The sequence below is a fragment of the Mytilus californianus genome, unplaced genomic scaffold (assembly GCF_021869535.1).
Source record: "Mytilus californianus isolate M0D057914Y unplaced genomic scaffold, xbMytCali1.0.p SCAF_13, whole genome shotgun sequence".
NCBI classification, from domain to species: Eukaryota; Metazoa; Mollusca; class Bivalvia; order Mytilida; family Mytilidae; genus Mytilus; species Mytilus californianus.
The window spans coordinates 41,779,789-41,794,404 of NW_026262615.1; the positions used below are offsets into that span (position 1 = coordinate 41,779,789).

General features: G+C 32.9%; 1 protein-coding gene across 3 annotated transcripts in view; it reads left to right on the forward strand.

The window, feature by feature from the left end:
- LOC127723683 (kelch-like protein 2) overlaps positions 1-14,616 on the forward strand; it is a 102,193-nt gene that overhangs the window by 106 nt on the left and 87,471 nt on the right. For 2 of the 3 annotated variants that reach the window (XR_007992202.1, XM_052230422.1), the window contains exons 2-6: positions 5,178-5,710; positions 6,345-6,853; positions 8,117-8,345; positions 10,697-10,837; positions 14,084-14,276. Coding sequence is in view for 2 of the 3 variants with exons in the window: in XM_052230422.1 (XP_052086382.1) it covers positions 5,311-5,710; positions 6,345-6,853; positions 8,117-8,345; positions 10,697-10,837; positions 14,084-14,276 (1,472 nt within the window). In the remaining variant the exon portion in view is untranslated. The other variant, XM_052230423.1, reaches the window with a different exon arrangement.

A 14,616-nucleotide genomic window follows, 5' to 3' on the forward strand; every position in this document is an offset into this window, starting at 1 on the left:
TTCACCATCTTCGATAAATCAGATGTCTGTCCATTTTTGTAGCAATCTGCGACGAGTTTCGATTGTTAGACAAAAAGGATCCGACAAAAATACTATTTTCTTATCTCCAGTTTTCTCACTCTTAGTCTGTCTGACAGTCAGACAAATATAAATGTGTACTCCTCCAATTTTACCTGTACCATGTGTACGTATTCATTATTCCTGATGTAAGTAATGAACTGGTCATGGCAAAAATGTTTTGGAGGTCACAGATTGCTAATATAAAAAGTGAATGGTTACACAATTAACCAGGTTGGGCTCAAGTCAGGAAAAGTGGGATATTCCCTGTTTTCAGGGAACACCCCAGTTTTCTGGTGTTAAAAAACCCCAGTAAACAGGGACTTCATTTTTCCTTGTCAATTTATGGTATGAATCTACAAAAGCACACCTTCTACGTGTGATAACAATGTTATATGATAGCAAGTGTTTTTATAAGTTCAAAAATCAAGCTAATTTCAAGTCTTATTTTATGCTCAACTCACAACAAAACAATTCCTTTGTTCACCAATTCATACCTTGATCATCAATTATGAGAAGACTAAAAGATAAGTTAATCACTTAAGCATTTAAATTCCATGAATAGAAATTTTCAAAAGAAGTGAACATAATTCAGTTATGATCAGTTAACCTGGAGCATGCAGCTTGATCAACTGATTCCTAAACAAAAGATTTGTATGTTTTTGAGTTCTAGAAAAAACAAGGCTTCACTTATTCATGTTTTGTTGTTCCTGAAATACTTAAAGTATTTACAAATACTACTGATACAGTTAAAACATGCGCTTTTGTAAATTTCATGCTATAAATTGAAATAGAAAAAGGAAGTCCCTGTAAACTGGGTTTTTTTAACACCAGAAAACTGGGGTGATCCCTGAAAACAGGGAATACCCCACTTTTCCTGACTTGAGCCCAACCTGTTAACCCGCTTGAGCAGTTGATATTATAGGGTTGCATTTCGTGTGCCAGAAAAAACGACAGCTGGACATTTGTGACATCACATGCCCAACAATGACATCATTTGATATGTGATTTCATGCCCTTATGATGTAACATTGGGAACCCATTGAAGACAAATATAACACGGTTTAGTCTGGTATTTTATTTGAAAGAGATATATGGCAATACATCAATGATACAAAACTTACATAATTAAAGATATGGACACATGTGCCTCTTTGACAAAAAGAGAGTTAAAGATAATATTTTATCCAGTTGAAAAAGTCCACAGATAGGTAAAAATGTGCATGTCCTCAATTTTACTACAAAAATACCCATTCTGGAAGATTATCTTTGAGATACATGTATATAATAATGGAATAAATCAGTATTTAATATTTAAATATGTATGATGGTAATTTCCCATTGTTTTGGAAAATGTTTTGCTCCAAAAAGTTATTTTTTTAACATGTTTAATAATGACACTGACATTTTCCCCTAACAAAATTGACAACGATTAAGATGGTATCTCATAACTTGGTAACTTGAATTATCATGATTATTCATTTTTCAATATTTTATGTAAAATTTTTCTTCTTATTTGAAAATTGACCTGAATATGCATGCAATATTTGCCACTGGTTGCTAAGATTTACTACAGACAATTAGTTGAATTTGAAATAATATAAACCAGTCTGTAAACCTTATTATATATTCTTTTTGAGTCAAAATTTTTCTATAAACAAAATCAGTTAACTGAAGTTAAAAGACTATAATTTTCTTGGGAACATTGTTGATAATAAAGGAAGATTTAAGAGATCCACACATGAACTATCCAAGAAAGCACTAGACATGCTAGAAGTGTTATTTTCACTAAATAAATATATGGTCCAAGGACACAGTTTATATCGTCCTTAGGTTTTCGTTGTCTACGAATATAGTCCCTAGTGTGAACAGTGTATAACTTGCATTTTTTTTTATACACTTTTCCAATTTATTTCTTGATATTTTCTGCATGAAATATTAAGTAAGGGGATGAAATTACATGCTAAAAAATTGGGGTGCTGAATCTTTATGTTAAGTAGTGATTTGGTCCAGTTAAAAAAGGTCAAAAATTAGAATGTCTGAAGCTGTCAAACTGAATTTTAGCCCCCCTTAACATAGAATTGTCAATATTTTGAGTTAGAGCTGGTAGAAGTTTCTATAATTTTGATATTATTTGTATCAATAGTAGTACAATACACTGTAAAAATCTTTTTGAGATAGAGCAGGTGCGATTTTTTTAATTTGAATTTATTGTCTAAAAGAAATGCACTACGAAATAACTGTGTTCTCTGGCCTAATATGTCTAATTTTCATCATGTCCCTGTAGATTTATCATGCAAATTATTTGATTCACTAATTAAACCCATAATTTTATATAATAGCGAAATTTGGTTTATGGAAGATTATTACTCAATTTTTAGAGCCATGAACATAGCCAAAATGCATGGAACTAACCATGCTAACTGTGATATTTTATCTTTGACAGATAGATTCAGCATTGAGAAAGTGCATCATTAATTTTGTAAAACTGTTCTTGGAATTAAAAAAAACCTCATATAATATATATGCAAAGTCTGAGTTAGGACGGTTTCCACTTGACTCCTTTATAAAAACTCAATTTTTATTATATTTTTGTAGAATTAACTGCCATGAAATAAACCCTCGCAATAAAGCTCCCCACAAATAATAATGAATCTAAAATAAGCAAATTTGACAATGTTTATATAAATTGTCATCAGAGAAGTGAAAATATAAATTTGAATTTCATATGGGTTTTCATTATGGAGCAACCATTTAACTTCAAGGGGGGGGGGGAGGGGGTGATGGTTTTCTGTCTGAGTAGATTTTTTTTTATAGTTTTTCAACGCTATCAATCAAATTATTTTTTTCAAATTTAACACTATAAGGTATATATATGGGGAAATCTCTTCAGAATATTTTTTTTGTCACCTGCTTGACCACAAGCTGAAGTTAAATGGTCATTCCCTTACAACAAATGTAATACTGTCATGACTGGATTGAGGAAATTATATATTTCGGGGATATTCAATTTTGTGGATTTGTCAAATTGAAAAATAAGATGTGGTATGTTTGCCAATGACTGCAATGAGACAACTCTCCAACTCCACCAAAGACCAAATGACATAAAGCTAACAACTACAGGTCACCATACAGCCTTCAACAATAAGCCAAACCCATACTGCATGACAAGCTATAAAAGCCCCATAAAATGACAAATGTAAATCAATTCAAACAAGAAATCTTAACAGCCTGATTTATGTACAAAACCATTATTACAGGCTCCTTACTTTGGGCAGGGACATACAGAATGTGGTAAAACATATTAAATTTTGCTGGCACCAAACCTTCTCCCTTAACCTGGGACAGTGGTGTAAAAGTACAACATAAGAACACACAACAACAAAAAAACTTAACAAAACACAAATGACACAAAGTACAGATAAGAGAGTATTCTCGGTAACTATATAGATATAAGAAGATGTGGTATGAGTGCCAATGAGACAACCCTCCATCCAAGTCACAATTTGTAAAAAGTAAACCATTATAGGTCAAAGTATGGCCTTTAACACAAAGCCTTGGCTCAAACCAAACAGTAAGCTATATAGGGCTCCAAAAATGACTAGTGTAAAGCCATTCAAACAGGAAAACAAACGGTCTTATCTATATAAAAAACGAGAAATGAGAAACACTTATGAACCACATCAACAAACGACACCCACTGAACAATAGGTTCCTGACTTAGGACAGCTGCAAACAAATGCAGCGGCTTTAAATGTTTTAACAGGTACCAACCTTCACCATGTTCACCCTAACCTGAAACAGTCAGGGGTACTACTTGAAGAAGTAAATATTAATATACTTATATATAAGTAAATTTGTTAGATACTTATACAAGTGTATTTTATTTACTTGTATAGGTAAATTATTTTAATGGATTAGTTATGTCCCTTTGACATTTAGACTTTTTTATACGCCCGTTTACAGGACATATTATGGTATACCATTGTCTGTCCGTCTGTCGTCAACATGTCAGACATTAACTCAAAAACGCTTCTACCAATTTGCATAAAACTTTGGTGAATTGTTCATATCTATTGATGTGAGCTCCCTTTCTTTTTTTATAAAATTTAGATTTTAAGTTTCTGAGTTATGGGGTTTGATTCATTAAAAAAGGGGGGATTTTCCAGTTTTCGGACAATAACTCAAAAATGCTTTCACCAATTTGCATTAAACTTTGGTCAATTGTTTATATCTATTGACATGAGCTCCCTTTTGATTTTTATAAATTTTAGATTTTATGTTTCCGAGTTATGGAGTTTTATTCATTAAAAAAAGGGGGATTTTCCAGTTTTCGGACAATTAATTAAAAATGCTTTCAGCAGTTCTCATGAAACTTTGGAGAATTGTTTATATCTATTGATGTAAGCTCCCTTTCAATTTTTATAAATTTTAGATTTTACACTTAAGAGTTCTGGCATTTTATTTACATATACAAGTAACAAAGTCATACTTTCTGCTTTTCTTGAATTTCTCAGGTCTTCTTTGCTCTTATAGAGTTTTTAATTGTCTGTCCTTTGCAGATGTCTTAACTAATCATTTAAGCACAATTTCATGGACAATGAAAATCTCATCTGTCTGTTATCTTCAAAATACTGCTCATTTACAAGCCTCCAAGGGGCAATTTTTGAAGGCCTTGGGTAAATACTTAAGATCTTTGTGCAATTAGTTTTTTTGTTGAATTAATGAGATGAAAGGTTGAACTCTAATAAAAAATTATGAGCTAACCAGAGAAAAATTGTTAAAGGCATGTTTTACATCCCAAAACTTGAGAATTTTCAGTGATTTTAGGGATTGTAAAAAAAGAATTACTCATACAAGTAAATTTTTTGAGAAAATTAGGGGAGATTATTCAAATTTTATAAGAAAATATGAATACAACAAATTTACTTATATAAGTATATTATTATTTACTTCTACAAGTAAATAAAAATAACTTATATAAGTAGTACCCCTGACTGACAGTAGTATAACATTAATTATAACATAGAAAGACACACTATAAGATATTTCAAAGCCAATAACAACTAAAAAGTTTATTAATCACTTTATGTTACCATGGTTATGCTCATCTGTTTCAGGATATTGATGTTAGAGATGTAAATGTCATAAGAAACCAGGATGTAGAATAGAATAGCACATGTGGTGACTAGTTCTCTTTAAGACACATGACAGAATGATCCAATCATATAAGAAAAAGTCCAATATACAAACATGATAGAGTCAAGAACTTTCACAGTTCCATCCCAAGCACAAAGTGCTTTTACAGTGATGCATGAACTTCGTGAACGTCACATGTTGTGTGATGTCACAATCACTGTGGAAGGTCAGGACTTCGATGCTCATAAAATCGTACTTTGCGGATGTAGTCCATATTTACGTGCCATGTTTACAAATGGAATGTTGGAAACAGAAAAGGAGCGAGTGGATATCCAAGGACTGGATCCCTGTTCTATGGGACAGTTAATAGAGTTTATGTACACTAGTATGATAGAAATAACAGTAGATAATGTACAAGGAATACTACAAGGTGCTAGTATGCTGGGTCTTCATCAGTTGAGGAAGATGTCTGCTACATTTCTACAGTCTCAGTTAACAGCCTTGAATTGCCTTGGTAAGGTCATAACCTCTGACTTTGACAGTGCTGTATGTTTTGTTTATGAGCAAACTATTGGTTTGATTAGTTTTAACTTTGACATGTTTGATTACAGATACTTCAATTCTCAAATTGTATGGTGTACACTGAATCTGAATTTAAATAAACTATAAATAAATGCATATATGTACATGTACAATAAATACTACATGTATGTGTAAATTTCTTAATATGTTTGTATGTACATTACATATACAGGACCTTTCTATATTTTCACATATTTGACACTATCAGTGTATCACACAATTTAGCTGTCATTTCTGTATACTTGATTAACAATTACTAGTCCCCAATTTACTGTATTCTAAGAATGCATATGATAGACATTGCCAAAAATATTAGACTTACTAGTTTATCATGGAGTACACTGTACGATACAAATAAAAACGTTTATCATGGAGTACACTGATACAAATGAAAACGTTTATCATGGAATACACTGATACAAATGAAAACATTTATCATGGAATACACTGATACAAATGAAAACGTTTATCATGGAATACACTGATACAAATGAAAACAATAACTACCAACATATGGGTAACATTTTATGTCTATTTATAGTATAACTGGTAATGTTATTTTACAGGAATCTACTTTTTAGCAGACCTGTATATGTGTGGAGAACTTGAGATGGCAGCACGACAGTTCATATTTCAAAACTTTTTAGATGTCATTCATTCTGAGGAATTTTTACAGCTGTCGGAAGATAGACTAATTACGTTGTTACGTAGTGATAAACTTCAAGTCACGAGTGAAAACCAGGTGCTAGAAGCTGCGTTGAGTTGGATCAATGCAGAACCGGAAATCAGAACTAGAAATGCTTGTCATATCTTACAATATGTTAAACTAGCATTGATAGACATGACACATTTAGAAAATATTGTTCTAAAGTTAGATTTTGTAAAAAATTGTTTAAAATGTCAACAGTTGATTGGTAATGCTATTGCTTTGCATTATGATCAGTCAGCTTTAGACTTGATGACACCTCGTGCCCAGCCTCCATGTGTATATGTTGTTGGTGGGAGAAATAGTACAGACTGCCAGTTAAAAAGCATGGAGAGATATGATTTCTTAATTGACCAGTGGCATTCTGTGGTATGTTTTAGGCTTTAATTCATTAATCTAATTAATCTTTATATTAAACTTGTTACAGTGCATAATTTTTTTATAGTTTATCTTTTTAGACTATATCAAAATAAGAAGATGTGGTATGATTGCCAGTGAGACAACTCTCCACAAGAGACCAAATGACACAGAAATTAACAACTATAGGTCACTGTACAGCCTTCAACAATGAGCAAAGCCTGTATATGCCAAAAAAAAACTTCTGAAATTATTTGTCATGTGCAATTAGTCTTCAACGTTATTATTGCAAGGTTTTTATCAATGCGAATAATGCAACTTGGTGAATATTGCAATAATAGGAACTCGCATTCTGATATCTGATACATATATCTGTGTGCAAATTTTCCTGAAATCGTAATGATTTTTCTCACATTTTTGTCCATTTCTTAAAAATCGCCTTAATAAACGCACGCAATAATTTCTGAATATACAATACTACTTTGATGTACATCATGTACATACTGTGGATGCAAGGTTAAGAGATGGCAAACATATGTGAAAGTATTGCAACATTATTGTACATGAATGATACTGAGTACTTTGAGCAAGACACTTTTCTTTAATAACCTTCCTTAGACTGTAAAATCACAAAAACGTATAGCTAAATATTTCTATGATATAAGAAATGCATAAAAAAATTTAGTTGTTTAAACTCAGTTTCAGATATTTGAAGGTTACTGGTAATAAAAGTATGGGATTTAGCATATTTTGTAGCAGAGCAGTGCTTCTTGTAAAATGTATGAAGTTGAACTAGAGGAGATCATTTAGGGTTTATATCAAAGAGACAGCAAACCAAGAACAAAAATTGTCACAATCTGTATGGCAACATGCAATATTTTTAAAAAGATAGACAAGTGCTCATGCAATATGTCAAGCTGTAACACAAAAGATGGTCTGAATGGGGAGGGGGTCTTCATTTCTTTATCCTCTTAATTTTTTAAACTGTTTTTCTCTATTCTTTATTAATTTTGCCCTCCATAATTCTCTATTCTTAATTCTTTGGCCTATTTTTCTCTTTTTTTTCTGCCCTTTATTCTGCACTTTTTGCCCATGATTCTCTATTCTGTAAATCCCATTCAGACCTTTAAATAAAGGTTTTAGATAAATCAAACAAAATAAAAAAAATCTGCAATCAACGCCTTATTCTCCAAATTTCTAAGATGACATTAGACAATGTTTCTTTTACCTGCAGTCAATATAATGATATACATGTAGCTCATTTAATATTTCTAGCCAAACATGAACATTGCCAGGACTGCTGTTGGTGTTTGTAGCTTGGATGGTCTGTTATATGCAGTTGGAGGTGAATGTGCTTTAGCTGATTCACAGGAAAACACATTGTATCTCCGTTCTGTGGAATGTTATGACCCTGTATTACGACAGTGGATAGCCAAACCTGAGATGAAAATAGCAAGATCATTTGTAGCTTTGGCTGCAGTGGGAAGATTTTTATATGCAATAGGTTTGTACAGAGTTCCACTTCGGTAAAGAAATCTTCATATTTGAAAAAAATTAAAAATGTAGTCCTGTGATTTCACTGGCGCTTGTCATTTTTGCCATTTACAAAATGATTTTCAAAATCTCAAAGGAATTTCTCTTCAATTTTGTCACTAAGGGAGAGCAACCATTTAACTTAAAAAAGGGGGGGGGTTTATGGTTTTTTGTCTGAGTCAGAAAATTTGTTTCCGCGCAAAGCACGAACATTTTTTTTATCAATCAAATTATTTTTTTCAAAATTTAACACTATACGGTATGGGGAAATTTGGATTCAGAATATTTTTTTAGGAAAAAACCAAAACCCCCTTCATTGGAAGATTGATTGCGCTGTTTCGTGGCATTCATTTTTTATTGGTGGTGGAAGCCGGAGTGCCCACAGAAACCACCACCTTCGGTAAGAAAACTGACAATCCTAGTCCATTAAGATTGAAGTCGAATGCACCTGCCACTTGGAGGATTTGAAACTCCCAACCTAAGTGTTGACAAGCCAGTGATATAGTATTTGAACTACTTAGACCACTCGGCCACTGAGGCCCCTTCATTAGAAGAAGAATAATTACAGATGACAATTATAAAGTTTTTGATTCTTCTCTTACATCAAAAATAATTTGAGTTTGCCTATAAAATCAATAATATCTCCTTGTATGTTTTGTGCTGCAACAAATTTATTAAAAAAATATTTGTAAAAATGAAAAAAATCAACCCCATAGATGCCAACCGTTACGATTTTCCCGTAATTGTTACGAATTTTGGACCAAAATTACGGTGTTACGACTAACAGTCTATAATTGATAATTGTGACGCTTCATTTTTGATTTCGTGTAACAGTAAGCGCTTGAATGGTTCAGACTGTTATTTTCCTTTTGAGTTTCTCGGGACTACCCCCCCCCCCCCCCCTTTCATTTCTAAAAGTACCTGGGGAATAGAAATATGGTTAACACTGTCGACCGGCAGTATAACCCTCGTCAAAGAGGGGCGTCCGTTTAGTTGTGCGGGATGTATCAAGTACGCGGCTGCGTTCAGTCAGAATGAGGACGTTAAATCTGATGTCTTGTGTTTAGAGAGTGCCACGCTTTATGCACGTTTGAAACCCATGCTACAACTCTTCGAAGGGTCCTTATGTGGCCTGTGGCAAGGCTACATTTCTGTCCCAATCAAATATACCCTCATTTTACCGTGGTTGCCCGAATTTTCCCGACCTCTATTGTAAGACCTACCTAAATTGAATTTATTGTTATTTTGTTCTCATCCTCAAACATGCATGAAATATTTGTCACTGGACGTTAAGCAACCAAAAATCAATCGGGACTACCAGTAGAAAACGATCTCTATTTCTTGTTCAGTTCTGAATAATTAATGAACTTAAAAAGTCTTTGTTTTCAATTTTACAATATCTGGTGGAACAATTTAAATTTCGATTTCAAAGAAAGAAACCTAGAAATCCGGACCATTCATTATACCTTTTGCATATATTTTAGGAAATATTTCCATTTAGCGCGATGGTCAGTGTTCCTCATTTGCTCATCAATTTTGAATCCTAGTTCTGATAAATCAAGGACATCACTTTGTCACCTAGTGCTGCCCTAAAGGGTGACTGAGGAAAATAAATATGGTCACTACAGGTTTTACTTCCAATAGGCAGTAATACTCTTGCAATAGTGTGATGTCCGATTTGCTGTGGTGGATATACAAGTACGCAGCCACGTCCAGTCGGAATGGGAACATTAATTCATATATCTTGAAGAAAGAGAGCTACACACTGTGTACGTTTAGAACCGTAGAAACAACTTTGATAGATCCGTAGGTGGCCTGTTGAAATTCTAAATTTCTGTCTCGTATCCCATATATCCTCATTTTCCAGTGGCAGTGTAAATATCTACTGACCCTCATCCCGGACGACCTCTACTAAAGGACCCATCTTTTGTATTTATTGTCAATTTGTTCTCTTCCTGTACATGCATGAAATATTTGCCACTGGACGTTAAGCAACCACTATTCAATCAATCTTCCCTGTATGCCCATTGTTCATATGATTATTATAAAATTGTACGTAAATATTACTGAAAAAAGACGCAAATTACGGAAATATTAATGCCTTTTTACTGATTGCACTCAAAGGGGGTTGGCATCTTTGCAACCCAACAAGAAAACAACAATAACCTTTTAGAAAATTGTAGACTGAAATTAATCCTCCTCAGTCATCACTATCCCTTCAAACATTACCATGAAAAACAAAAATTGCTGACCAATTGGACCAGGCCTTTAAAAAAGTTAAGACTTGTATGTAGATATATAGAACATATATCTATATTTCAGGTGGTGAGGACAGAGCATGTAGTTATAACATTGTGGAGAAATATGACACAAAAAATGAAACTTGGTCATTTGCACCAAGTATGAAGAGAAAAAGATCTGGTGCTGGGTATTGTGTGTGTGATGGTAAAATATATGTAGCAGGTCAGTTACTATTGTTAAATAAACAAATCTATGTGTAATGAACATCCTCAGGTGATTGTATACACAGGTGAATCCAGGATTTTTAAAAGGGGGTGTAATTTCCGATAATTGAATATATACAGATTTTTAATACTAAAAAATTATATATATACATGTATTACAAAACATAAGATTTTTTTTTTTTGTGGTCAGGGGTACGCCCTCTATGCCCCTGGATCAGCTACTGATATAAAATTATTGCTGAAAAAATAATTATTGGATTTTCTCTAAACATGAGGAGGGTGGGGGAATGTGTTGCATATATAATACCATCTATAACACACTGAAATATTACCTCAAACTTAAGATTTCATGTCCTTAATGTATCGTATGGTGACAAATTTGCTAGTGTTCACTAATGCCCTTTTTAGGACATGAGAGAACTTTTATGTCTTTGGCAATGTCTTTATACTTTGACCCAATGAAGACTCAGAAGCTTTTAACAAAAATTTACATATCACCAATTCTTAATTGACTTAAAGGAAGATTTCTCTGATCTTTTGCATGGTATTTTATGGGAATTAACCAAGCATTACACATCATACTTCACTTTTTGGGGAAATTTAATCTGACCATTACACATAATACTTGATTTTGTAGGAGGATTTGACAGAGCATTACACATAATACTTGATTTTGTAGGAAGATTTGACAGACCATTACACATAATACTTGATTTTGTAGGAAGATTTGACAGAGCATTACACATAATACTTGATTTTGTAGGAAGATTTGACAGAGCATTACACATAATACTTGATTTTGTAGGAAGATTTGACAGAGCATTACACATAATACTTGATTTTGTAGGAAGATTTGACAGAGCATTACACATGATACTTGATTTTGTAGGATTTGACAGAGCATTACACATAATACTTGATTTTGTAGGAGAATTTGACAGAGCATTACACATGATACTTGATTTTGTAGCAAGATTTGACAGAGCATTACACATGATACTTGATTTTGTAAGATGATTTGACAGAGCATTACACATGATAATTGTTTTTGTAGGAGGATTTGACAGAGCATTACACATGATACTTGATTTTGTAGCAAGATTTGACAGAGCATCACACATGATACTTGATTTTGTAAGATGATTTGACAGAGCATTACACTTACTTGTTTTTGTAGGAGGATTTGACAGAGCATCTTATATGATACTTGATTTTGTAGGAGGATTTGACAGACCATTACATATGATACTTGAATTTGTTGGATTTGACAGAGCATTTCACATAATACTTGATTTTGTAGGAAGATTTGACAGAGCATGATACTTGATTTTGTAGGATTTGACAGACCATTACACATGATACTTGGTTTTGTAGGAAGATTTGACAGAGCATTACATATGATACTTGATTTTTTAAGATTTGATAGACCATTACATATGATACTTGATTTTGTAAGAAGATTTGACAGAGCATTACATATGATACTTGATTTTGTAGGAGGATTTAACAAAGCATTACACATGATACTTGATTTTGTAGGATTTGACAAAGCATTACACATGATACTTGATTTTGTAGGAAGATTTGACAGAGCATTACACATAATACTTGATTTTGTAGGAAGATTTGACAGAGCATTACACATGATACTTGATTTTGTAGGATTTGACAGAGCATTACACATAATACTTGATTTTGTAGGAGAATTTGACAGAGCATTACACATGATACTTGATTTTGTAGCAAGATTTGACAGAGCATTACACATGATACTTGATTTTGTAAGATGATTTGACAGAGCATTACACATGATAATTGTTTTTGTAGGAGGATTTGACAGAGCATTACACATGATACTTGATTTTGTAGCAAGATTTGACAGAGCATCACACATGATTCTTGATTTTGTAAGATGATTTGACAGAGCATTACACTTACTTGTTTTTGTAGGAGGATTTGACAGAGCATTTCATATGATACTTGATTTTGTAGGAGGATTTGACAGACCATTACATATGATACTTGAATTTGTTGGATTTGACAGAGCATTTCACATAATACTTGATTTTGTAGGAAGATTTGACAGAGCATGATACTTGATTTTGTAGGATTTGACAGACCATTACACATGATACTTGGTTTTGTAGGAAGATTTGACAGAGCATTACATATGATACTTGATTTTTTAAGATTTGATAGACCATTACATATGATACTTGATTTTGTAAGAAGATTTGACAGAGCATTACATATGATACTTGATTTTGTAGGAGGATTTAACAAAGCATTACACATGATACTTGATTTTGTAGGATTTGACAAAGCATTACACATGATACTTGATTTTATAGGATTTGATAGACCATTACACATGATACTTGATTTTGTAGGAAGATTTGACAGAGCATTATACATGATACTTGATTTTGTAGAAGGATTTGACAGAGCATTACACATGATACTTGATTTTGTAGCAAGATTTGACAGACCATTACACATGATACTTGATTTTGTAAGATGATTTGACAGAGCATTACACATGTTACTTGTTTTTGTAAGGGGATTTGACAGAGCATTACATATGATACATGATTTTGTAGGAGGATTTGACAGACCATTACATATGATACTTGATTTTGTAGGATTTGACAGACCATTACATATGATACTTGATTTTGTAGGATTTGACAGAGCATTTCACATAATACTTGATTTTGTAGGAAGATTTGACAGAGCATGATACTTGATTTTGTAGGATTTGACAGACCATTACACATGATACTTGGTTTTGTAGGAAGATTTGACAGAGCATTATACATGATACTTAATTTTTAAAGATTTGACAGACCATTACATATGATACTTGATTTTGTAGGAAGATTTGACAGAGCATTACACATGATACTTGATTTTGTAGGAGGATTTAACAAAACATTACACATGATACTTGATTTTGTAGGATTTGACAAAGCATTACACATGATACTTGATTTTGTAGGATTTGACAGACCATTACACATGATACTTGATTTTGTAGGAAGATTTGACAGAGCATTACACATGATACTTGATTTTGTAGGATTTGACAGACCATTACATATGATACTTGATTTTGAAGGAAGATTTGACAGAGCATTACACATGATACTTGATTTTGTAGGAGGATTTAACAAAGCATTACACATGATACTTGATTTTGTAGGAAGATTTGACAGACCATTACACATGTTACTTGTTTTTGTAGGAGGATTTGACAGAGCATTACATATGGATCGTGCTAGTGTTGAATGCTATGATTCTTTATCAGAGGAATGGACATTTGTTTCTGAGATGGAGAAAGCCAGATCTGGACTTGCTTTAGTGGCCATAGAACATTTTATTTATGCATTTGGTGGACGATACAAGGATAGGGATCAATACTTTGACCTGTCAGAAAGGTAAAGGATTCAGTTGGGAAATGGAGACAAATTTTGATATTTCAGACTTCAATGGGGAAGGAGAGGCAAATATGGAATATAAACTACTACAATGTATTATTATAAAATAAGGGAATGTCTGTAACGTAAAGTTGTTTACATTATGCAGTCATTGCCATTTTGGTCAACACTTGTTTTTATATACCTATTGTAAGTATATGGACTGAGAAGACAGTCCAAAAGTCTATATTCTTTCATCAATCTCTGTAATTAGTCTAAAGGGGTCCATAGTTGACCAAATGCAAGGAAAAATGTGTGTAGCTTTCCAACATATGTCATACCATTTCTGCACACAGAATAT